Genomic DNA, 27,369 nt, shown 5'->3' with positions numbered 1-27,369 from the left:
TCTTCTCATCTCGCCTTTTAATTTAGTGCCTGTTGCCTGGAGGTGAGGATGAGTGAGAACAGCTGTAGAAGTGAGAGGAGAGGAAAAGGGAAGGTCATGGAATGGACACTTTCCTTAGGGAAGGAAGCCAGGGCCAGGATACGGGGACTGGGGGGCGGGGGAGGGAAGGCACCCTTCATATACTGAGACTCAACCAAGGTCACTGCTTAATGTCAGCTTCCCCACCCCTCCGCTCCTGACCCAGATGCCTGCCCAGCTCCTGGACCACATGCCTGCCCTGCTAGCTCCCTCAGCTTGCTCTGTGGCCAGGAGGGGATGAAGGTGTGAGGAATAGTGGCACTCTCTGCCCCTGGGCCCCTCGCCTAGAAGAACTGCTCACTCAGCCTGCCCTGAAGTCCCAGCCAGAGTCCAGAGGTCAGGAAGCCAGCGTGCAGGCAGGGGAACAGTTGTGCCCTTCACCACCCGTCCTGACACTCCGCCCCTCCCAGGCTCCTCACAGGTGGTGCGCCCTTGGCTCCATCCTTGTGTACCTTGCCTTCCTTCTCCTTCCAGCTTAGCTGCCCTGCTGGCTGAGGGGATGCTGCAGTCCCTGGGGCAGTCAGTAGGGTGCAGCTACCTATGGCCACGGCCCAGTAAGGCCACTGTAGCCACAGGGAAGACATCTCTGAGGACCGGGAGAAGCACTCCATTGTAGAACACGGCCACACCTTCTTGGCCAGTGTGGTGCCCTAATTGTGTGTAACAGGGATAAGCCGATGCTTGGACAGCTCCCTCGGTGTGGCCAGATCCATCTGCATGTCAAGTTCACAGCCAACCAGCACAACCTTGTCATTGAAGCAAAACTCCTGAGTCTCCCCCTGCCACTTCTTGAGGACACTGTCCAGTGTTTCTGGTCCACTAAGGTCGAAGCAGATGGCATAGTGTCTGAATCAGGATAGGTCAGGGTTCGCTTGTTATCATAGTAGTAAAAGGAACCTGAAGTATCCCACGTGTTGAGCTCAGTGCTGCCCTTGTCTCTGTGTAAGCTTGCGGTGTAGTCAAACACAGTGGGGACATAACGCCCAGCCCGGGAGTCCTCCGCAGATCCCTGCAGCGGCGCTGTCCCGTGACCACTGCCGCGCTTGTGTGCCCCTCCCTAGTCCGGCTACCGCCAGCCGCCTACACCGCCCCGCCCCCGCCTCGCTGCTGACCCTGGCGCCCAGAGGGCCCTCAGCGCTCCCACCCGGCCACAGCGCCCCCTCGGCTCCACCCCCAGTCCCTTAGAAATTCTCGCAGCACACCAGTTGTAAATCGCTGCCATAGGATATTGATTCAGGTAGGTTTGCTATGGCATCAAAATAAACAGCAGTTGAACCCATAACTGACCTCCATGAGGTCATCTAGGTGATGATATCCTATCTGGGGATCGTGAGTGGTCTGTGTGGTGGGAGACATAAGCTAGGAGCCGTGGAAGAGTCTCCAGTGTCTGAATCAGGAGAAATCAGGAGTGGGGATGAATAAGTAAGACTAAGAAAACACCTCTCTCCGTGGGAAACCGGGGCTCCAGTCAAGTTTTTAATAGTAGACATCATGTTCCCGTACATAGAAAGGCAAATTATGAGGGAAATTTGTTAGAAGGCAATTTTAAACTTCAAAAAATAAAATGATGCTGTATGAACTTCAAGGTAATATATTTCTCCCATGAATTTTTTAAAATATAATTCATGGAAATTACTCCATCTTTGACACTGGGTTTTGTTTTTTAATGAATACTAGTCAGATTTATTTTTACTACTCAATTATTTCCTGATTTTTACTATTGATATACATTTGAAAATAAACTATCTTGGTGTTGTTCTAGTTATTGTAATATAAAAAGAGAACCCCCCAAAAGCTGGAAAAGATGGTTTGGCATTTTTTCCCTCAATTTCAAAGTTAATAGTAGCTTAAATTTATATTTTCATGGAGTTTTGGACTTTACTTATAAAAATAAATATGGGCCTGTGCAGAATTTTTCTAAAATTCAAGGAAAATAATTGCAGCCATGGCCGGGGCGGCTTGATTGGCTGGAGCCCATACATGGAAACAGTTGTGGGTTGATTTCCGGTTCAGGACACACACATGGGTCGATTTGGTGAGGGGGGCATATGTGAGAGGCAACCAATGGATGTGTCTCTTTCATGTTAATGTTTCTCTCTCTCTGCCCACCCTTCCTCTTTCTCCCTCCTCTCTCTCTCCCTCTCTTCCTTCTTCTCCCTAAAGGCAATGGAAAATGTCCTTGGGTGAGGATTAAATAAATGCAACTTACTCATTTAAAGCAAAAATCTTTTTCCAGATTCTTTCTTACGAGGCTTTTGTCTCTCCTGTTTTATCTGTGTGGTCAGCTGGCCACAGGAATCTTCCTGGGCTGTGATTCTGCTCTGAACTGCCCTCCTCACTTCTGCAGCCGCCCCAGACTGTGAGCGACTTGCTGACCATCTACTAAGGCACTTTGCACTCAGTTTTGAATTCAACGAAATCATTCACAGTTTAGACTTCAGATCATCTTTCCTCTCCCAGGGAGGGTTTTTTTTTTTGTGATTATTTTTGTCACATTACTCTGTTCCTATCTGGTATGTTTTACCTGCCCTCTCTTTGCCATCTATTAACTGGCACTTGATTCTGAACCACTTTGCCATGTTATTTAGGCAAAATACTTATAACAGTTCAACGGTTGTGTGCACTGTTCTGTGATTATATTTTAAGTCCTTGAGTTTAGGAATTGTGTTTAATATCACTTGGTTATTGAGTTCTTACACCATACAAGACATTGATACTGGTGTTCTTCATTTTCAGTGAGTTGTCTGAGTGAGCTTTTTCATCATTAGTGCTTTCATTTCGTTTCATCCATATTTTCCTTCTCTGTTCAGTGATTTATTTTCACACAAATTCAGAATTACTTGGAAAGTTACCAAACGAAATCAGTAAAATTTTTAAAGTACTGAGTAGTTGTGGAAAGCTGTAGGTTTATTATTTCCACTCACATGTAGTATCCACTTGTTTGCCAACAAGTTACTGTCAAGTAAACATGTTACTGGTCTTAAATAAACATACACACCATTTGTAATTAATATGCTTGTTCTTGGAGTGGTAATGCATATTGCTACTGTCCTTGTGAATGACTTCTGTCCCCTACCCAACTTGAGACATTTTACCTGCTCTACCTTCATTCTTGTCCCCTCCAACTCTGTCACTAACTTGGGATTTTCTCTCCGTTATTCCTCTTTACTTAATAAACAGTATTTACCCCTTGTTTACTGTCATAAAATCTAAATCAGTGGATTCTAGTTTAAAGAAATTTTAATGTTTCATAGTGCATATAAAAGAGTGAGAACTAACCTTTGCCATGCCTCTGTGCTGGGCCGGACAGTTTATGTAGTGTTCCACTCTATTCCATTCCCATAATAACCTGTCAAGTAATGAGTAACAAAGGTGGTCACTGTTTAATGTAGGCGTGCTGCGTGCAGACATAGTACTAAGCAGTTTTATGTGCTTCTTACTTGCTTCTCACATTAACTCTAATACGTAAGCTTTATTATTTTTAATTTACAGGGAAGGAAACTAAGACCCAGGGTCACTAAATGATTTGTCACACAACTAAATGATGAAGTCACTAAACAGCAGCTAATTGCAGAAAGAGGATCTTAGGGTTGCTTTCCTACTGAAACTGCTGGGTATATTTGGGATGGATTTTTCATGACATTATTGTACATCATCCTGATTTTAGAAGGTCCTGACTGAGTCTGGGATTGGCTTTTTCTTGATAGCCACTGCCTGAGTTTGGGGTTGGTGAAATTGTAGGGGAAGCAGGGGACTTGCTACTGAGGGCTGTGGAACATTCTGGAAAAATGGCTCTGCACCTTCATGCTGTGATTCTTCAAACATATAGCAATGATAGATAAGATAGAAAGATAGAAAACCAAATTGACTTAGTCAAATTGAAAGCAATTTTCCACCTTTGAGATTCAGTAACCAAATTTACAAACCAAGCGGTTGTCTGACCTACCATTCCAGAAATAAGAAGCAGTAACTAGGGTTTAATCTCTACAAGGCAAAGTCAGACCCTCTGCTTAAAGCAGGGCCTGGGGAGGAAGTGAAGTCCTTCTTGATCAAAATTTCTGTTGATCAATACCTAGAACTAAGACTTTTCAGCTGGAGAGTTAAAGGTGTAAGAAGAGAGATACAGTTTTGGGACTTAAAACTGAATGTACCATATGCCAGCTCTGTGGTTCAACTCACAATGTCTCCCTTATGCCTGCCTCTCAGCAGACACACAGGAAGGGCCCCTGAGAAGCCAGCCTGGCTTAGTAGCCAGGAACCAAGACTCCAAATTGTGTGAATGAATCTGATGCTAGTCAAACAGCAAACAAACAAACAAACAAAACCTAACTCCTACGAGACCAAAATTCCACTCCAGAAGAAGTTAATTATATAGAATAGTCTGACAAGACTTCGAAATAAGTACGTTTAGAAGTTCAGAAAGTGATGTCCACTAAAAAGAGTGACAATTATAAAAGCAAACCCAAGTAGAAATGGAACAAGAGTACTTTATATTTAAAACTAGAGATATGAAAGATGAAAAATGGCTACAGAACTAAAAGCTTCGATAGGAAAAACTCTAGACTGGATGCCAGAGAAGAGAAAAACCAATGGTTTATTGAGAGTATGGAGAAAATCACCTAGATTAGAACATGGAGGACAAACTCATTTTTAAAATATGCTCAAAAGAGTAGTGAAGATACATAGAAGATAGAATGAAAGAATACACTGTAAGTCCAATCAGTATTTTGGTAGAAGTTAACAGACAGTGTGTGTAAGATACATAAAAACTGAAGAAGTGGTTGCTGGAAATTTTCAGGAGAGACATACATGAGCTCTCAGATTGAAATTGTTCTTTCAGTATTGAGCAGGAAAAGTAAACAAACAAAAAACACATGGCAATAAAACTGCAGGACACTGAGAGCAAAGAGAAAGTCTTCAAGTAGACTGGGTGACTTTGGGAAGCCAGTTCTAGCCCACGGATCTTGGTCAAGGGTCTGGAACTGGGAGGCCTAAGGTGCGGATGGCCAGAAACAGTTCCTTCACTGGTATTAAGTTAGTCTTATACAACCCCTGGCATTCTCACAGACCAAAGCCTATGCAATTCTAAGGAGAACCTTCTTTCAAAATGTACCTAAAACGCAATTGTAAATTTGCCCGCAGATGATCAGAGTAGAAACGGTCAAAACCCAGTGGGTGGGAGGCAGGGTAGAACACTAATGTTGGCTGTGGTGTTCACAACCTGCATGACTTGGGTCACTTAATCTATAAATGAGCATGATCCCTTCATTCTCACAGTTTTGTTACATGTGAGTTTTATGCATAGACGTTCTTTATAAGCTGGAAAGCAGAGAATTGTAGGAAATTATTAATTTATTGTAGAAATGGAGGGAAGCTATGTTCCTGGCCTCTTAGAATTTATACATCAAATTTGAAACAAACAACCCACAAAAATTTTAAAAAATGTTTGCAAACAGACTTAAAACAACTAAGCAGAAATTATGTTGGTGCACACCAGTGAGGGAGTGTAACATGAACAGAAAGGATGGGGTTATAACAAGTTAGGTTAAATGTTTAAAAAAACCACCAAATGTAAGTATTATGAATTATCCATTTGTTCCCACTTTTAATTTTGAAAATGTTCAAGCTTATACTTAGATTTAATAATTGTTAACATTTAGCCATGTTTACGTTATCTATAGGTGGCCACTTTTTTTGTGGATCTCTTCAAAGTCAATTACAAACATCATGACATTTTACCCCTAAATATTCAGAATGCATCTCCTAACAAAAAGGATGCCTGCCCACATAACCACAGTACCATTATTAAATCCAACACAGTATTTCCCAATATCACCTAATACAGGGGCATCAAACTCATTTTCACCAGGGCCACATCAGCCTCGCAGTTGCCTTCAGAGGGCCGAAGGTAATTTCAGGACTGTATACATGTAACTGCTCCTTAACTAGGGGCAAGGAGCTTGGCGCTGCCACTGGGTAGAAACAAGGAGCCGGGCGGATAAAATAAAGTGGAAGGCCTTGTGTTTGCCACCTATGACCTAATAACTAGCCGATATTCAAATTTCCCAAAAAATCTTTTTATAGCTGTTTTCTCTCCAGATTAAGATCACACTTTATACACATACACACATTTATTAGTTAAGTCTTTTCAGTGTTTTCCATTTGAGAACATTCCAATTTCTCTCCCCCTTCCATGACATTGACTTTTTTAAGATAACGGGCCAAGAATATTCTTGGTAAGTGTCGAAGAACATTCTCAATTTGTGTAGTTCTTTCTGTCTCCAAGTAATATGTATTCCTCTAATACTTCTTGTCCTGAAAAGGCTTGATTAGTTTCAGGCATACATTTTGTGCGAGAATACTCCATATTGCATTGCGTTTTGAGACACATAATGTCAGGTTGCTCCATTATTAGTAAGAGTAAGCCAAATAGTCTGGTCACCACGATTACTACCCGAGAAATATAGTGTAAAAATACATCTATTTGCAGTTCTCAAAGGATGAAAATTGAGTCTCTCAGAACGACCTCTGTTCTAACAGTTTTAGTGTCCATTAATGATTATCCTGGATCATTTTATTTGGCTTTTGCAAATGGTGAATTTCTAATTCTGTCATCCCTTCTTCTGACAGTGTTCAATAAAGAAAAGCTTCCCTTCATCAAATGGGCATATGTCAAATGCTACACTTTCTCCTATAGAGCTTGACGCTTCTCTTCCTTTAATCACCAATTTTTTAGAACAAGAAATTCATGTAATAGTCACTTCCAATAGTGGCAACTGAGATTTTTTTCTCTTTCTGGTTTTGAGGATTACTATGGATTCATTGATTTTTTTTATACTCAGTGTTTTGTTTTTTTCTTCTAAAAAGCAATTTACAAGTACAAAGTATTATTATTTTTTTAATTTGTTGAGGCAAAATGTGCAGCCTGAGCCCTAATGGAATATAGATTGAGTGGAGGGAGGTGGGGATTAGTCAGAATAATGTTTTTCTTTTAAGTATACATTATTAAAGATCCTAATCATTTTTTTTAATTTATGAGATGCTCTTTTCTGAAAGACTCTGAGTACCTTTAGCCAGAGTATAACTGAAAACAAGAATGTCAAAAAGGCACATTTAAATTGTTCTCAAAATCAATCAAAAATAATGAGGTGCTAGGAAAAAGTTGTATCCTTGATAATTACATCTATCAGTATCAGAAAACAAAAGAGAACAATCAGGAAATGACAACCCCACTCCCAAGTAGCACATTAAAAAAGGCTAATGAAAAAGTCTCTTTTAAAAATTGTACCAAATTAGCATTTCAAGTCAATTGACAATTTAAGCGTTGATAAAGGCCAATCTGGGGCCCAAACAATGGAAGTTCTGTTTCTACTTTTGTCTGCTTTTAAAAGAAATGATCTCACTTGACTTTTTTGTTGTTGTTGTCTTCTATCTAAATGGAAGTACTTGTCCTAAGGGAAGTGGCAGTTCCTGCAAGGGTCGGGTCTCCCCTGGAATACTGTGCTTATTAACTCCTGGTTCTATTTGTTAATGGGTCCACCTGGAAGAAGATGACCAGGATGGCGAAAGTTCTTTCAAGTGTTTCCGACACCATACTTCTATTTCCAGTCTGGAAAGGGGTTAATGTCACTGTCATATTAGATACGGGATTCGACCTGTTTTTTATAGCTCCATAGTATAGAGTTAAAGCCAATTGGTGAAAGTAGCAGGAGGGCAGGTTTAATCCTAGAATTAGGGAGCACTTCTTCATAAACTCAGCTGTACACAGCTGGAGTGGGTTCACCTCCAAGGGAAAAAACTCCCCCAGGCCAGCTCTGTGCAGAGGTTGTAATCACTTTATTGAAAGTTGGTATACAAGTGGGCAGGGGTCCCAAAATGTTTCCCTAAAAGTCTATAATTACAATAAAGGATGCTTAAAAGTTCATTTAAACTTTTTTAAAAATCGAGGGTAAAATTGAATTTTATGTCATGATTTAAAACGAAAACCATAACGCATCCCAGTTTGCACATCATTGTTTTGTATTTGGGAAATGTGAGATGCTGTGAGGTGAGGTTCAAGCTACAGTGTTTTAAGATCATGGTGCACTGTTTTGGATCACGTCAAATTCTCACTTCATCTAGCCCCCAGTGTAGGAGCTTTCAGATAAGAATATGACTTTGTTAAAAAGAGAAGAAAAAGTAACATTTGAAATACTGTCTAGTATTTGAATGATTAGAAGTGACAGAAGCATTTTCTTTCAATGATAAAAGAAAATGTGTGCGTAGATTTTCAAATGTGTCGGTTCATTTTGAAGGTAGTGGTAAGTGCTAGTGTTTTATTATTTTGGTTTGTCAAGTGACTTTTATTCTTTATTATTAGGCCAGGAAAAAAAGCCCTAGTATATTACGCCAACATATTCATCAGTCATCATTTTTGGAGACAGTTTTCGACGTGCTGTATGTTTTACTGTGCTAACAAGAGAAAAGACTAGCCATTAAGTTTATGTCTCTTTGTTTTTCAGCAAGGTCACATATCAGGAATAATGCTGGAAGTATGCTAATAAACAATACGTAATGGAGGCCATCTGGGAGTAAGAAATATTTTCTAACTAGTTCTAAAGGGAAATATTGTTAAAGAAGGAATAGATGTTATTTACGCAACACATGTTGCTCTGTATGTCACCATCAAAAGCATCTTGTAAACAGCTCTGCGCGGTAAATCTTCCTCAGTGATCATCAGGGTTTTTCAAGTCCCCGTTAGATTTAGAGGCAGCACGCTCAGTGCACAATGTGCCTGGTGTACAAAGCCCATTAGATTATTTAGAAAGCTTCCATCAGAAGTATGCCTATACATCTGTGCTTTACAAGGAATACCCTTTTCTGCTGCAGGAGCAAACATTATGTTAAATGACAATAATTAAGAAAATTTACATTAAATGGCATTTATGGTTTTAATCACTAATGAGACGACACTACATTTTTGTGCTTAACTTTGATTTTGTTGAGTTCTTTCAACTTAATTGCAGTTTACAGATTGCTATTCCCTGTTGCTACTGTTAGTAAAACAATGTTATGTGAGCGCGATGAAATGATAATTCTACAAGATTGCCTTAACAAGTGGTCATTGAAGTGATTTTACAATTGTCTCTCTCTCACGTTTGGGGAATTTTACAAATGGATTATTTCGTAATGGTTTATTTTATTCTCTAAGATGGTTTTAATTGTCAATGTCAAGTTTCATCATAAAGAAATTTATGTAACTGTATTCTGGAAATTGTAACCAGCCCTTGACTGGGTTCATCTGATATGTATGGATTCGTATGGGGGACGCGATAACACAGATGTAAAACCATAAAGCTGCTTTATTTTAGAGCCCGGCCAGCATTTAGAGTGAAGAGAGCTTGTTTCTCTTCCCAGCTGTAGGGCACTGTGATGTCAGGCAAGTCCTTCTACTTCCTTGGGCCTCAGTTTCTTTATTTATGATACCAGAATTTATAGTAAATCCTGCTCTACTCACTTCACAGGACTATTGTGTAAAATGATAAATGGTGTTGGACTGTTCAATATGATATGAAATTATATGATTTCCTTGCAGGAGAAAATACGTATTTAAATGCTAGCACTTAGCAGTTTCTGAAATATCATCTAGATTTTGGGCTTCAGCTAGAAATTAAAATCTCTAAATCTCCTGGCTAGATTCCATGAATCTTAATTTATTGGCTATTTTACGTAGGAATCTCTAGAAGCAACACACCGCAGTTATGTTGGTCAGAATGCAAGTCTGACCTTCAAAGACATTGGTTTCTGAAACTTAGCAGCCACGGGTTACAGATTTTCATAAAAATACTACCTTCCGTTTTTGTGTTTAGGAATCTTTAAAAATATACTATGGCATAATTATGTGCCTCATTTCTTCCAAGTGTTTGTAAGTTTAAGAACAGTGTGTAGAGACTGAGCCACAAGGCCTGCCTTCCCAAGGAGCTTGTGGAACTTGGGCCCACGCAGCCCCACAGTGGGTGGGAAGCAGCATGTGTAAGACCAGCATCTCCACATAGAGCTGTGAGTAGGGTTGTTTAAAAAAAAAAACAAAGCAGTATAAAGTGCACGTGTCTAAGTAATTCTGTTTGTACTTGTTTTCTCAGAAGAAGACCTATCAGTGCATCAAGTGTCAGATGGTTTTCTACAATGAATGGGATATTCAGGTTCATGTTGCAAATCACATGATCGGTGAGTGACACTCTAAACCTTCCTATGGATGGATTTTCCCCTACTTGTGTACATCGGTGCCTATATAATTAAACAGCGTTAAAGGTGAATTAATTGTTCAACCATCAATGTCTTACCTAAGCATGATTGATTTTTTTATTACTATTATTAGGCCTGATAAGGCATTGCCGCATTTCATTTTCTGCAAGGGCTAGTTTAGACTTCTGCTGAGGATTGTGTATCTACTCCAGTCAAAACACAGGTGATTAACAAATTAAACTTCTAATCATTTTTGCGTTATTGAAAACTAACAGGAATGGTTAATGAACTGGATGTTAGCTTTCCATGGAGTTTTAGACAGGTTTTAATTTCAGAAGTTATTATGGTAATGGGACTGTTGTGTGTTGCTTAAGCATCTTTGTATCAAAATCTAAGTGGTGAGTTTTTGTGGTAGGGAAGCATAAATAACTTAAATTGTCGTAAACTAGTTTTATAGGCATGGTTTCAACAGCCTGGAAATAATCATGATTAAAAAGATCATGTAAAGAATTCAGTTGTCATTTTTTATTTCCCACCTAATTTTACATAGATCTTATAGGTGGTTTGGGTAGAGATCTCTGAAGTCACTCTAGGCCAGTGTTTGTATTAAGCACATGGGCTAGGGCTAAAAGAATCATTTTTTTCTCTTATTCATAATGTCCCATTATCCCTTAATTCCTCTGGGGTTACTCCCTATGTTTTCTAATTTGATAAGCACTTAGTAATAACACTAAGAGTTTTACCAGCCAATTAAGCTTTATCAAGCAGATCTTTTTCTACCAGTAAAATGACAATTGCTATTTCTTTATACTATTTTTGTTACTCATTCGTGTTTTTATACTACAAGAACTTTTTAATCTCATGCTCACTTCGTGGTATTTTGTAATATCATAAATAACTGTCATATGGTATTAAAAAGTCTAATTAACCTCATGCTCTCTGTTGCCAAACTCTAAGCCAGGGAAGAAAAGACAACATTTTAGATCCTGAACTTGTTTTGGGGTAAACGGTTTTATTATACACTAACTAGCAGCATTCTAGGCACATGCAGGGGAAGGGTTGCTGCAATACTCGCTAATGATCACTAAAATCGACTCTAACAAAATTTCTCAGGATTTCGTAGATATTAATAAGGATAAATTCAAAAGCATGTTGGGAAATTGATTCATAGTTTTTTGATAGGTCTTGCTTTATAGTTCTCAAATGACGGGTCTCCAGGAGGGTTATTGCTTGCAAAAGACTAAGTGCGTAATTGTGCAAAATTGAATGTACACATAACAGCTAAAATATTGATCTGTTATCTTTGTGTTTTCTAAATTTAAGTACTCATATTATTAGTGATTTTCTTATACATTAAACAGCATATTCTTAAATGTGACAGAATAACATTGACAACTTTACTGAGTGTTTAAAAGGTGGCAGTCTGAGATTTTCAAATAATGTGGGGTTTTTTTTTGCTGTTTCCTTCTATTTTGCATTAAAAATACATAAACTTTTAAAACTATTTTTGAGGGGGAGGGTAAGGAATAGGTTTAAAAATTGAATTCTTCTTGCCGAAGGATAAATGTTAATATTTTCCATCTCTTTATTTATTTAGCAGAATTTGTTATTTACTGGTGGCAGTCATTCATAATTCCACTCCTCTGCTACAGTTTTACATCTGTTTTAATGAAAACATTTCTTTGAAGCTTGTGGAAAATGTAGTGAAACTTTGTGGTTCATGCTTCTGATTAGTTGTATTTAATATAAACTTACGTTGGGTTCTGGATTTATTATTTATCCCAAGACCCAGATGGACCAATCGAATATATTTTTTTGCCTCAATATTAATGTTTTTGTGCATATGTAGAATCTGAGTTGAATGTTGGGCATGAGAGGACTTTTTGATTTTCCGGTTTTAGTATCATTTGTCCATAACATTCATTGGTTTGTACTGGTCCTTCTTTTAAAATTGCTTTATAACCTCCCCTTTGTATTTCTCATAAATTTCTTGCATCGTTAGTGCTTTCCCAAGGCATTTCCCTTCCACCTTATGGTGGATTAATACGGCACTCAGTTCCTCTTGGGATGTGAGCGTTTAAAAATTCACCTTCTATCAGAGAAGCAAATTCACTCCTTTTCACAGAAGCCCTAGTTATTTCATATTCATGCTATTTTTAATAATAAAATATGTAACTCTCTTGCACTTAAGGCCTAAACAAATGAATAGCATCCATTTAATTGTTCTATCTGTGACCATGCATCCAGGTCCTTCAACTCTTTAGTGTTGTTAATATCTACAGAGAGAGAGACAGAGAGAGATTGTGGAATGGAAGGATGCCACAAAGGCTAAGATATCCTTTTTTAAAATCCCAGCGTGATATTAGTCTTTCAGATGAGGCAGGCAGCATTATTTTTTTTTGGCTAAAATGCCTCCATTGAGGGTAGGTATTTTTAGGTTGTGTATCTGTGTATGCTTTTTGTCTAATCGAAAAATAATCTCAACTGGATATTTAGCAGGGAAGAGGGATTAGAGGCTATCTGAAATCCTCTTACTCTTTTTGTTGAGAGGGTATATGGTATTTTTACAGATTTTGTTTTACATTTCAATCAGTCCGAAGGAAGGATTATGTCATTTGATGGAAAGCTAAGTCTGCATATGACTCAAAGAGGTGTAACTTTAATCTCTTCTCTAACCAACTCATTTGCATTAGCTTCTGTGTAGCACACATTTTTAAGATGTTTTATCGTTTATGCCATTACAGTTGTCCCATTTCCCCCCCTCTACCCAGCCTGCCCCCTACTTCCACAGTCAATCCCCATATTGTTGTCTGTGTCCATGGGTAAGATCAGGTGTAGCACAGATGCTTTAGTGCAATTTCAGTGTCAGCCAGCCTTCTCATTTCTTCCTGGATGTGCAGGTCTTAGGCTGTTGGGATGCTTGTGAAAGGAAAACCATCAATGTTTCTACCCAGTCCACAGTGGACACGCTCCGCTGAAGTGACGCTTTGCAGCTAGGTGTGGACACAGAGTGCGAGTTGCAGGAATAATTACTCAACAAAAATGCATCAGGGATTTGGCTTACGTCTATTAAGGAAAAAGAGAAAACCTCACTCTTCACCACATTTTGACACAGTTTCAGTGAGAAATTAGACAAGTGACTATTTAGGGGCTTCTTTCCTTCTTTACACACACACACACACACACACACACACACGAGCTACAAAACATGTTCACAGCCTTCCTGGGGAAAAGGCTTCCCTCTTTCAAAATCTGAGCAGATGAGAAAATTTTCCTTGTCTTCCTTTGTTCCATCTACGTAGTTTATGTCGGCTTTTGACCTGAGAATACAGAAAGAAGCTTTTGTGTATTATGTCCTTTGATTCATTATTCACCCATCTTTTTCTATCAGCATAGTAAATATTTATTGTTATTTTCTTCTTTGAGGCTTTTGTTGTTATTATTATTTGCTATGCTTTAGCACAGATAGAGATGAAACCAGAGAATTTAAATGTGTTTAACCCAGCAAAGGGATTGCCTCATATAAAATTATGAGGCTCAACAGCAGTAGAGTAAATTTGTAAGTGCTCAGAATAAAGGGCTGTTAGGCATGCGATAATATAAAGAGATGACATTGCCAAGAACTATTTATGAGGAGCTTAATTTTTTCACTCTGATAATTCTTGACCAATAATTACCAGTCTCTAATTATCTATTTTAGTTAGAAAGAAATTTTGATCACTACAGAGGTTGGCATTGCAACCAGCGCATAAATCCCCAAAGAGACGCATGTGTTCCAAACAGCCACAAACAACTGTCTCATGAAACACAGTGAGCAAATTGCAAGCGGCTGGTGGTAGACAACCAGCAGTACACTCCCCATCGAAGGCCAGTCAGCTCGACAAAGAAGTGATCAAAGGGGAGAAATGCCATTACCCTTGGAACCGATTGCTGCAGTCATGGACTTGGGAGGACAAGTGGTCGGGCATAGCTGTGGCCATCTGCAGGCCTCCCTTGGACAGTTCTTGGATGGAGAATATGAAGGGGATGGCTACAAACCTTTTGCCTCAGAATTATCTTTAAAAACTGACTTAGCAATTATTACTTAATGTCTTATATGTTTCTATTTTTCATCTGATGAAAAAGAGCCCAGTTGTATCTAAAGTGGCAGAGTAGTTTCTGTTGTGAAAAAAAAATAGGGAAATCCAGAAATAGCCACCAATAAACGTGTCCCAGATGGACCCAGGGTAATGCTTAGGGCATTTGGGAGAAGCGAATATATTTATCTCTTAGAAAAGCAAAACTAGAATTTAGGACAATAAATGACAGCAAATATGAAAACACCGATGTGAAGATATTGACTATTTTTATTCAGATTTCTAATACTCAATGTTTTATAGATAGTTTAAATTTTAAAAGACTGTGAAAAGATTCAAGTCTTCTTCAGTGCACGTGAGAAGATGTGTGCCGTGTGTGTTATGTTACACATGGTACCTCTCACTATGTGCCCTGTGTGCTATGTTATACATGATATGTATCACTAATGCCAAGATGAAAAGAATGCATTCATCAGTTTTGTGCCGTGTGGTGAATTTTAGTCGGTTTTTTGTGGCAAGTGACATTTATACACGCTGCAATTTGCTTGATGCCTAAGGTCACAAATGGCATTCTTTTCCTTCCATTTCTTTAGTGGATAGTGTGCTGTGTGACTAATCTTCATTATAGTTTTGTGACATTCAGTATCACCTCTGAAACATTTCAGCTTGAGTGCTCTTGCTTTAGCATAGACTAAAAGCAATATTTCAGGTCTATAGTGGTTTTGGATTTTATATGTCTTAAGGGAAAATATCTAAAGGTATGGATCTCTGCATAAGAAGATAGAGGACCGTGTTGCCCTTTAAACTCTCAGTATTCATTGGCTATTCAAAAAAAGGATAGAAATGAGTCTACAATAATGCATATATGTATGGGTGTGTATATATGTATATACCTGCACTATCCTAACAAGCTCAAAGTCATTAGGTTCTTCGGACTTTACATTAATTCTAAATGAGAACACTACTGAATTGTGGGGGGGGGGGTCAGTCATCTTTATTTGATTGCTTATAAAATTCATGGAATTAAGAAACAAGCATTTGGTGTTAAATATGATGAAATACTGGCTTATTTCATCAAGAGCTGGATTTAAAAAGATGAAATCTGGGCAGTTTAATGGTAACAGAAAGCTACCCTCATGTGAGCAATGCTGGCTTATTTGAAAAGCCCATAAAGGGTTTCTACATGGACCATACAAAAGGGATACTTTCTCTTTAATAGCCATCTGTACAGGAGAGATGAGAAGTGGGCCAGGTCATCTCTCCTCAGCTGTCACGATATTAACGTAGGTAATGGAGCAAGCTCGGTGTTCTGCTGGGTGTTGTTTTTCAGAGATGTTCATCGATTTACACAGATAATTCTATTTATTTCTTAGAGTTGGTCCAAGTGAACCAGGCAGAATAACAAAACACCAAAGCATTTCAAATGACTTTATCTTTGTTTGTAACGTAACTTTTGTCTAAAAAAATGGTGTCACACCTACTGTGCAGATGGCTGCATGATTTGTAAACCAGCCAAAACATTTAAACAAATGTGTGATCTGGGGATAGATTAAATAAAGGGTAAAATGGAGTGTGGGCCACAAATTCTAATAATCAGATGATTTTAAGTTGTGTGCAGTGTGGAGTGATGGTCACAGGGATAGCAGGGAAAGCTTGCCAATGACAGCAAGGTGCCTTATAGATCTCAGGATGGAGCCAGGGGCCCGGTAGGCCTCAGTTTGAGAACCGCACATTTGCTGTACAGCTGGCAGCTCTGTATGGGGACATCAGATAAAACTTATGTAAAATGAAGTGTTATTGCTTAGTATGAAATTGTTCAGAGAGGGAATTTGCAGACAGTAACTGAAAACAGAATTCATGGTACCAATGAAGCAGACTGTAAATATGAAGAGGGTTTAATTATCTGTGCAATTTAACGAAAATTCAAGATGCGTTCAGAAAGGACATACAGAGGCATAGCTAGAACACAGCTACATTGCTCTCCGAGTGCAGAGCGAGGCCCCGGGATCTTCCCACTGCTCCTCTCTGCTCAGCCTTCCTAAGGACAAAGACCATTTAAAATAAAAGAAAAAGAAAAACTTCATTTAAAAAAAATCATCTTTTTTGGAATAAGACCATTTGCAAGAGCTCCTTTTGCTTATTTGGAGTCTTATTTCTTAAACAGCGTTTAAAGAAAATGTTTGAGCCTATCTCTTTATGTCAGTGTTAAGCTACTAAAAGACAAATCAGAATGTTTATCCTTGTTTTGTATCTTAGCCTGCATCTAACGGCTTTGATTCACAGGAATAAAAAATACTGGCAGCGAGTGGAGTTTCTCATTTACAAGCCCCTAACATAGCGTCTTACACGTTTCTTGTGATGTTGATTTCTGTGAGACGGAGGGTGCTGACCGAGCCCAGAGTCAGACTGAAGATGCAGTTTCTGGTTACATTTGAGAGCACACCGCCCGTACGGGGGCCTCAGAAGGATGTGGCACCGGAGCAAACGCCTGGTGCCAGCCTTCCTTCCTGGGCTCCATACAGAGACACAGGGAGGAAAGTCCGTGCCAGGTGGACGATTCCGTGTGACTGGCTGAGACGCGAGGGTGGGGCCCCTGGCTCTCATTTTGTCCTCACCTTTGACTTGCTGTAGAATGTGCCATGAGTGTATCTGTTTTTTTAGTCACTGTTTGATATGTTTATTGTCAACTGTGGATATATCTTTCTGACTGAAGTTTGGAAATCATTTCTGAACCGAGGACAAAAAAGTCATCAGCAATAGATAAAAATACAGATTCCTGCACGCACACATCCATATACACATGTGCATCGGGATCCGCTTTTTTACAGGATCAGTTCACACACAAACAGAGAAAAGGTCTCTCATGACCTATTTCCATAGGTTATTTCCTAGTTTCAGGGCCATTAATAGCAGTAAACAAAGGGAAGGGAGCCAATATGGAGAATGGGTGTCGAACTTCAGCTGCTCGTATTGTTGCATTTGGTGAGCTGATGGGGTTTCATAGGTCACCTTTAGAATTATGCCTATGACAGCAGTAGCTACCTGCCAAGATTGCAAGGTATCTCACAGCTCTCAGGATGGCGCCTGTGGCCCGGTAGGCCTCAGTTGGAGGGGTACACATTTGCTGTACAGCTGGCGGCTCTGTATGGGGCAGCCGTGTGGGCTGTTAGGGAGCTGGAAAGGAGACAAGCATGAAATTTCTTCTAACCCCAACTCTGTTTTTCTGTACTGTTGGCTGCTTCTCAGTTCCTTGACAAAAAAACCAATCAGGCACCCTTTAATCCGCCTGTGATTACCAGTGGTATAAAAAGAGAAGCATAATGAGGAAAAATGCCTCGTTTTGTTGCCTTCAAAAGCCAACAAATTGGAGTTAACTTGACAGGAAGTGGCTTAATAATTAGATTATTTATTTATTCCTGACACATATCCCCCTGTTACTAGTCTCAGGAGACCCTGTAGATGGTACGATTTTCAAGCTGCCATTACTTCGCTGTCTTCTGTGAACAAAGAAGCTACTGTCTATCAGTCAATTAAATGCACTCTTTAAGCGGAGGCTGCGAAGTCCTCAGTGGAGGGAGCCCTGGGACGTTGTGGCTGATGACTCCTTTCTCTGTACTGTACATCACACTCTCAACTGCGGTCCCCACAGAGACGGAATAAAGTCATGCATTAAAATATCACTTGTTGATTTGTTTGCTAATGAAGAGCCATTGAAATGTTTGTGTATTTCTGTGGCAAAATTGTTGATAAAAGGGCCTGCTTGCCTGCATATCTTAGTTCATCTGCCGTGAGTGCTTATTTAAGAATTATTAAAATTAAAATCAACAAACAAGTGTATAAAAAAACAGATCTGAGATAACAGGACTTTTCTTATTTTCATCAGATTAGGCGACCAAAAGCAGGAAAATAGAGAGGCGGTGTCATTTTAATCTCTTGCTTACGTTGTATTAATCGAGACAATTTGTTTCCTCAGACATAAAAATGCAAGTCTTTTCCTGAGTATTGGGGACATACACTTTTTAAGTATTAAAAGATACTAGAATCTCTTTGTGAGAATAGTATAGTTAGAAATTTTATTTTTTTCCTTTGAGACGAACAGCATTTTCATAGCAGTTTCTCTAATTCAGTGAATATGCCCAAAAGTTTTTCTCAGGAGCTTAGAAGGGGTTTTTACAACCAAACGAATGAAAGATCTGTGTGTGTCAGACAGTCTGTCGGCCACGCGGGCTACACGGACATGTGACTTTCTTCTCTGCATCTTCCTTTTCCAGCTTTCCTTTTTCTTGTCTTCAGTGGTGTCTTTTCAGTGTTTTTATCCCTTAATGTATTCGCCAACTTCTTACTACTTACTGTTCACTATGTACAAAGCATGTTGTCGTCGGACTTCTCCACCTCCCGTTTGGTTTCGTATCGGAAGAGTGTATCTGTTGTTACGCTGGGAGTCTAAATGTCTAGGCTGAAAATCTCCTGCGATATTATGGTGAAATGTGCTCTGGTGAAATAGTTACTTCATGGCTTTGCTGTTTAAAGGGATAGATTTAGAATTGAAAGCAAGACCACTGAATATTGGAAAGTGTACCCTGTTCTTCCTTCAGACTTTGTAAAATAGTAATCAAGGCTTTAACTATACTTTCGTGATTACCTGAGAACAGGCTGTACAGAATTAATTCAAGACATCATCAGATGGCCGTGTTCCTTATCTCTTTAAAATTTTTTAAAATTTATTGATTTGAGAGAAAGACAAAGGGGGAGGGTGGGGTGGGGGAGAGGAAGAGAGAAAGAAAAAGAGAAAGAAACATCAATTTGTTGTCCTGCTTACTGATGCATTCATTGGTTGATTCTTATATGTGCCTTGACTTGGGATCGAACCCACGACCTTGGTGTAGTAGGATGACACCCTAACCAACTGAGCTCCCCAGCCAGGGCCCACATTCCTTATTTCTAGCTTGTTATTCCAAGTCATTTCGTTAGAAAAAGCTCAGCTACTCGGAGGTGTTCTGTAATAGAAAATGAATTTGAAACACTTTCATTAATTGGTGATTAATATATTTCAGGATTAGTTTAAGCAGGGCCCTACCTCCTGCCCAGTCAAGTATGTTCTGGTTAATATCCAATTATCTGCACCTTCGTAGTTATTATGTCTTAATATTTCGGATATGATAACCAGAAACTTGAGAGTAATGCTAATGAGGAGCATAGAGCAAGAATTAACCAATGACATACTCAATGATCCTTGGTGAAGAAAGAATCTCTTTTTTCCCCTTAACACAGTGCTTCACCATCTTCCAGGCACTGACTGAACAGTAAGACCTCCGGCTACAGCAGGCAAGAATCTGAAAATTAATCATTTTCTCTTTTAAATAATTGTAACCTGAATGTGCAGTGTTCCAGTTCACCTCAAACCATTCAGCTCACTTTATGGAAAAGAAGAATAAGAATCCAAGAGCCAGTCTGTATTTCTCAAACAGGAAACATCGTTTTCTTTATCTGTCCTTTGAACAAAGCCACAAGTTGTTACCTCTTCAGAGGGCGCTTTAACTCACATAATTTGAGGTGCCTTTACTATTTCGTGAAGGAAACACACTTTTCTCTGCTACCTTTTATCCTCCTCCCCCCCAATTCATCACCATGCTGTATTCGTGTTGCGTTTCTTTGTGTAATACATTTTTGCAGGTAATGTTAGTTTTGAGCCATCTGACTGGGCTCCCCTGGCGGTGGCTGCGAGGGTAGCACATGCCGCCTCAAACCACGCGTGCACTTTGTCCATTACCCTGTTATATGCTGCGCTGTGTTGTAATGAAGCCACGTCAGTAAATTGCAGCGAAGGGCGATTGTTGCACGGGGACGACTACTACACCTTGGGGCCCATTTGCACCAGATTATTCTTTTTATTGTTATTATCACTTCCCATCTCCTTTACTCTCCTGCTGCTGAACTTGCTGTTGGCCACTTCCAGCACAGAGGGGATCTTGAGGACCTTGCAGGCATCATTGTTTTCTCTTAGGCACACGCCAGTCACCGTTCATTTCCTAGCCCAGATATCCTGGTGGTTCTGTGGGTCTTTACTGATGCTATTCTACTCTGTCCACTTCATGTCTAAAGTTGCTTCTCTTTATCTTCTGAAAAGAGCAAATTTATTGTGAATAAAAGTAGACTGATTTCTCCTCAAATGTTTCATGTAGATGCTAGGAATTATACTCGGGCTGTTCAACTGGTTTTTGTCCCTTCCCCAAAAGGTCTGGTAATTTACAGAAGGGACTTCGATGGGATTACTGTTTAAGGAAAAGATTTGTATTTTCAATATCTTCTTAGGTTTCATTAAAACATAAAGTCATTATGCATATTGTATATATTAGTAATTTCTCCTAACAAAATAGCCAATTTCCTGTCCCAAATCAACTTCTGTCACCCAATAACTAATAAAAAATAGTGCGAGTTTAAGGCAGAGACCTCACGTTCTCACTGAACAGAGTTAAGAACAAGGGTTAATGGAGGGATAATTATATGTGAATTTTGCAAGACTGTTAATCCTTTTGTATTACAATTTTAGCACCTGTGTCCATTTGTTTTCCAAGTGGTTGGTGCAGCTGTTGTTCTCTTTCCTCTTCTTAGCCTGGGCTATGGTGCAGCATTCAAACTAAAATCTGGAATTAGAGCTGACACACCTTCAACTGAACTATCAAGTCTTTTAAAACTGCTTGGCCGGTGACGCCAGTCCTGTGCTATCTGACCATACACACTTCCGACGATGGGCCAAAGAACATTGATTTTTAGCTGTCATTTCTAGTGCATGTACTGTAGAATTGAAATTTAAACCTTAATCCACTCAGTAATGCAATTAATTTTTAATGTGCAGTAATACTAATTGAAATAGCCTGAATTTAGCAAGTCACCACAAGACATTTTCAAAAGCAAGAGTCTCCACTGAGAACTGAGAGGACAGATAATCACTGGCACAGTGTTTACAGGGTAAATGCTCACTCTGCAGGCCTCCACGGAAAAGGGGGATTTCTTTAAATTAGACCATAGTATATCTCTCTGAGAATAGAAAAATCTTTCCAGAGAGAATCTCTACTTTTTGCCCACTGGAATAGGCTAAAATTTTTCTGACTTCAAAATAAAATTGTTTTAGTTAAAAGTATCTTAACATAGTATATGCAAAGTTACCTCAAGCTATTATTTTTAAAAAGCAATCATACGTAGTTGCAAATGAAGTCACTGGCCAACAATGTGATGGTCAAAAACAACAGTCGTAGTGGTTGATCTCGTTATGTGATATGTATTTGAGATACTATTTCCCGATTTGAGAAATGTCTGTAGCTTATCGTTTGTCTGTAACTCTGTTGTCTTGTTTTGGCGTGTGTATATTCCCGTGAACCAAAAATACACCTTACTTTCTTTTACTTGAAACTGTGTACCTTTAGCTTTTGAATACTATTTCAAAATGACCTTTTAAATGTTTTGCAAGGTCTTTTTTCTAGCCAGAGTAAAGCAAATTTTGCACAGTAAAACCAAATAGATTTCCAGGCATTTTTACACTGAAAAGGTTCTCTACGCACATTTATTTGCTAGTAAATGAGGGCTTTTTAAAATGCATCAGTTCTACTGATGAATGGGCTTGGGGAGTGTTCAAAATGAGCACCAGCATTAAGGTAAAAAAAGAAAAGGAAGCACTGTATATCATGCTTTCATGGCTCTCGCATTATAGTATTTAAGAAGCCGATGGTGCTCTTAAATATTTAGTAAAAGTTCCCTCGTAACCCTGCTATCTATTCAAATGGGATTTGAAGACATTTTTTGCAGCACAGAAGTACAAATGATGGTGGAGAACTTGAAGCAGATGCACCAGGGCATCTTTTCTCAATGAGGTGTGGGGTAATGTGGTGCAGACGAGTGCAGCAGATTCACACCTGCAAAACAACTAATCGGTTCACACTCTTTGGATTAAGGGTCCAAACTGGCTTTCATTTTGCCACTGTTAAGTCAAAGTGCTGTTGGGATTATTTATATAGAGTACTAAAATGACATTATAGCATGTTTTTAAAAGTATATTGTCATTATTTTAAGCCTTCCTAACATCAGTTAAGCTTTAGAATAGACATTTTTCTCTTTTTCACTGAACAGAGGGAAAGGAAGAAAAAGAGGTGAGGGAAAATCAATGTATAGTCTATTTAGAGCATATCGTCACAGCAAATTGGGGTATTGTAGGTTAAACCCTTTGAGCACCTGTTTCGGGTATGCAATGACAAATACCTGAATAGTAGACATCGTTGCACACCCCAATGTGATGCATAACAGATGATCCTTATTGGTTTCTTCCTTGTAATATTTGATTGTTATTATCTAAATAACAATAACTGTTCTTTTAATCTGGAATGAAAATTGGTTTCTAGGAACCTTATGTGAAAATGTTGCCAGTAAATACAGTGCTGACCTCATGTTGGTGGGTTACAATGCGCATTTAAACCTTTCAGTGCTTAACAGTATTATCAGTTTTGAAGGTGTAAAGATAAAGGCACGTAGTTTGTTCAGATTTATATGTAATGTGTTTGGTTCTTTCAGGAGCCTGTTTGCTTGCTTCTAATTTTCATCCTGTTTTATATGCAGCCAGTGACCACAGTGTTCATTCCAACTGCACAGAGACACATCTCATCTGCGAAACACGGCTTACTGCTCTTACTTGCTATTTGCATTCTCCTAAGAAGAAACAGAGAATTCATAGGATGGGGCAAATACATTTTGTTTTGAAATTATGTTGATCAGAAATGCACTCTCATCAAGAATTTTGTGATGAGGGATGGATAAAGGAGCTAGCTGTAAATGCACGTGAAGCAGAAGAGAAGGGAGGTGGTGCAGGGTTCACACATAGGTGTGTTAATATGCAGTGCTTGATGTATGTTGACCTCAGGTTACAGGAGTAGAAAATCCCATTTTCCAGCTTGTTTCAAATGTAGTAAAAATGCTGCTTCAGTTGCTTTATGCTACTCACATTGGGAAAGGTGCTTATACTGTGATAATTATCATCAAGGAATATTAATGCGTTCAGCATTTGTAACCCAAAAACTCATTATAGCTTAAGCTGTGCATCATCTGTGAAGAGAGAACTTTGCCAGAATTCGCTCTTCACAGGGGTTGCCTCCTGCTTGCTGCAGAGTGGTCAGAGTACTGCAAGAGGTCACTTAGGCTATTTTTGAAAGCTGAAGTTTTGCAATTTTTGAATCACTACCTTCTGTCTACAGAGCTTATCATCCTTGCCTCAAAATGTCCTTCTTCTAATGGAATGCACAGTGAAGTGCAAATAATCATAATAAATAAGAAGTAACTGGGTCTTCTTATGCAGAGTCCAAAAGGGTCGGCACATGTATTCTGCACCACGATAATGGAAGTACTGGTGTCTTTTCTTCTGTCACTGAGCGAAGGGATTCATTTATACCAGTTGCCTTAATGCAGGTGCCCTTGGGTTTCGGATAGAAATGCCCCCACTGGGGCTCCACTTCAGAGCCCTCTGGCTGGAAATTGTGTAAATAAGACTGCGGGGTCAGCCTTCCTTTTTCGGCAGCAGTGTCCTTAATTAGTCTGTGACAGTCTTTCACATGATCCTGCACTGTTCCTGGGATCAGGCCTCACACGTCTAAGACTTCCATCTGAGGCATAGATAGATATTTTTGTCTGTTTGTGTAAAATCATCCCCTGGGGGAATATTGACATGAGGGGAAGAAGAATTTCTGGGTGTGTCCAGAGTCCATTTTAAATCGTAAGTGCTTAGTTTCATAAGAATATTGCGCCTTTCCCTACGGTGTGCAGCTTGTTGAAAAGGAGCTCTATGCTTGTGGTGTTTTATGTGATTAAATTCCATTGTTTTTCTCCCACTAATCTATCGCTTGTCTTTTCCCATAAGTAACATTGCTCCGCGCTGCGTGTTATAGTTTGCGTTAGGCCAGGCAGAGAGCACTAATACTCAGTTCTATCAGGCTGTCTGGCTTTGCAGGACAGCTGTGTTTCTGGGGTCAAATTGTGAACCTGGCCTTGATCCTGGGAGGACTAGAAAAATATGTTTCATAACTTCCCATAGACCTATGCAGAGAGTAAGAAGGGAAACCGTGAAGCCCATAGGCTCAGTTTAGATGAGCTGTGAGGCCAGAATTCATCAAGCAGGAAAGCTTGCTGTTGTTTGGGAAGCTTCCTTGCTGGGAGGGGTTGGGTGCCCAGTAGGTCATCGCTGAGGGCACTGAGGGACAGGGTAATCATTCATATAGCCCAGCAGGCACGGGCACAGGTTGATAATGTGGAGTAGACTCGCTGCAATAGAAACTTACCTGTTAAAGTTACTTACACGAAGGATTACTGATAGAACAGCAAATTCATTGTAGATATTGTGAGCTTGTTCCACTGGAAGCAATTTGTTTTTTTAGTTGCTGTTTGTTCTGGGTTTTGAATGGAACAGAACCTTTCTTTCCTGCAGCGGAACAGTAATGCCACACATCGGATGAGTGTCCTGAACCAGAAACATATTCTCAGTGGTTCTGGGCTGGGATGCTGACAGTGGAGAGATACAGTGGTGGCGAGTCTTCTGTGAGGATGCAAACTTAATAATCTTTATGAATTTTCAGTAACTCATAACTCCACTTCCTCGTCGAAAGGAGCATTATGAAAAGATTGTTTCTAAATCCTTCAGACAGTCCCCGCAGCCGTGATAGATGCCATCCTTTTTACCTTGAGGCAGTGGAAAAGAATGTGTTCTTTTGCAAGAAATAAAAGTGTGCACTTTAGAAGGAGCAAATTGCATTTTCATGTGTAAGTTCACTATTTGCACTTGATGCAATGAGATCCAAATGTGAAGAATTGCCTTTGACATTTTGTCTGTGTCTCCTGCATCATAGGATTGCCACATCGTTCTGCTGATGTCACTGTCGCGTGGGACAAGTGTGATGCGAAAGCCTGGAAATAGTATGAAGCGCATTCTGTGTCCAGGCTGTTTTGATAACTAACTTTAATTATTGAAAAAATTTAAGTGGTCTTAGTAATGATACATTTGTTAAAATTGTGTGCGAGTATGTGCGTCTTTTAAAAATGTAACAATCTTCTAAGTCTTATGGGTTTGTTTACTTCTAAATGAACAGGCAAATGTAACTTTCTTTAAAGGCTGTTTTATCTAGTCTGTCTTTCGAACTTTCACGTTATGTTATAAACTGAAATTTTAAGTACCTTCATTTCAAAGTTCTTAAATTGTATGGCTGATTTCTGAAGTTGCATTCAATTTTTCTGTCAGTGACTATGGATGGTTTCCTAATTTTTAATGGCCTCTCTTTAAAGGAAATTTTTGTTTTTGTGGATTTAAGTTTCTTCGTGTGTATGCGTGCGTACACACACGCACGCGTGTCTTGTGCAGACGTGTACTGCGTGTCAGCCTTTCCGACCAAGGACTAACTGGTGCACCGCCTTCTGTTTTTGTTGAATGTGTTCCCAGCAGCCAGGAGAGATGGGGTAAAAATGAAGCAAAATCACGGAGCTTAGACTGTAGTCTGATGTTTGTAAAAGAGATATTGGAAAAGGGTGTTTTTTGGCTTGGCTCCCTTTTTAGATGTAATTGCTGCTTCATTAGGACTTGGAAGAGTTTCCTGTGGTTAGATTTAATCAAATGGCTCAGAATAACAAACTTGTAAACTCAAAATTCCATGACAGCTCTGTACATGAAACATGATTTTTCTAAAATTTCACACACACACATACACACACAGATACACACCCAGCACTACCACCCATCAAGTGGACTGTATATTGCTGTGTGGCATTATCTCAAACCTAATTCCTACTCCTTATTGCTACCATACTGACACTTGATAATGTGCAGAAGTGCAAGTCATGAGAAATCCATTTCCAGAAGGTCTGGGTTTTGTTTTTGCTCAGAACCAAAATTTGAGCAAACATGTTTAGTGCACTAAATATTGCACTTGAGTAGCCTGGGATGTGATACGAGATTGTTAGTATTATTGCCATTATACAGATGAGGAAACTGAGGCTTGAGCAACTGGCCTCAACATACAATGCTGGTATGCATTGTAGAGAGAGACAAGCTCGCACCTCCTGACACTCTCTGCATCACTTTCAGTGGTGCCCGAGGAGTCTCTTCCCAAGTGTAGGGGTTGCTCAATTCGGGAGGTTCCCGTAAGGTGTCCTTAGTGATAACTTTGCCATCTTTGCATCAAAGCCTGATCTTGATTGTATTTTCCAGGCAACAAAACTTATCCTTAGTTTAGACAAAATTTTATATTTCCATTAAAAGCAGTAACTAAGGATTTAACCTGGTTATCTTTTTCTACTTTTTAAATCAAACTGCTTTGAAAAGAATTTTTCTGGAAATTGTGGGAAATAGGCAATGAAATGACAAAAGTAAGTTCAGTGTAAATAGACGTGAGTGTGACACACGGTTTTGTGTACTAACAGAAGTGTTCAGAGGTCTGCAAAACAGCAAGTTGTTGTTATGTTCGTATCTTTTTAAAAAGTGAGTCAATAGTTTTAAAAAACAGTAACTTTGTTCTGAATGGTATTTAGAATACAGAATCATACACCCTACAGTGTATGAAAATGCATGTGCCCCTGACATATCCTGATGTGTCAAATTCTTGTCAGAAACGAGAAGCAGAAAACCCCAACATTTCTAGAAGATTCTTTCTGTAGGTGTCTGTACCTGAATCCATTTAAGAAGATTGTGCAGGGAGTAAGGCAGGGTTCATGTTCATTGCAACATGCAAAAAACACTGACATAACAATATGCCACTTGACAATACAATTTATGATGTTTATCACAGTTGGCTTTTTTATGGGTTTTGAGCCAATGATACAATTTATTAGATGCCAAAATGTGTTATTAGGCAGAAAAAGAATAATAAAGAAAGACAATCTTCACGTTCACATTTTTGTACATTATGTATATGCTCTTATGTTAGGCAGAGGGATCCAAAACATGCTCTAAATTTTTGTCACAAAGTAA

At 39.3% G+C, this 27,369-nt stretch overlaps 1 protein-coding gene and 1 pseudogene across 4 annotated transcripts in view; one reads left to right on the top strand and one right to left on the bottom strand.

The window, feature by feature from the left end:
- Positions 1 to 27,369, top strand: part of ZNF521 (zinc finger protein 521) — a 283,177-nt gene that overhangs the window by 146,855 nt on the left and 108,953 nt on the right. For 3 of the 4 annotated variants that reach the window (XM_037134112.2, XM_037134110.2, XM_053664355.1), the window contains one exon: positions 10,200 to 10,284. In XM_037134112.2, the coding sequence (XP_036990007.1) occupies positions 10,200 to 10,284 (85 nt within the window). The remainder of the gene's footprint in view (positions 1 to 10,199; positions 10,285 to 27,369) is intronic. The other variant, XM_037134111.2, reaches the window with a different exon arrangement.
- Positions 613 to 2,657, bottom strand: LOC119040994 (rho-related GTP-binding protein RhoN-like; annotated as a pseudogene).

Source organism: Artibeus jamaicensis, unplaced genomic scaffold, assembly GCF_021234435.1.
Source record: "Artibeus jamaicensis isolate MK-2021 breed Jamaican fruit bat unplaced genomic scaffold, CSHL_Jam_final contig_354, whole genome shotgun sequence".
Classification (NCBI taxonomy): domain Eukaryota; kingdom Metazoa; phylum Chordata; class Mammalia; order Chiroptera; family Phyllostomidae; genus Artibeus; species Artibeus jamaicensis.
This window is presented reverse-complemented; position numbering and strand designations above follow the sequence as displayed.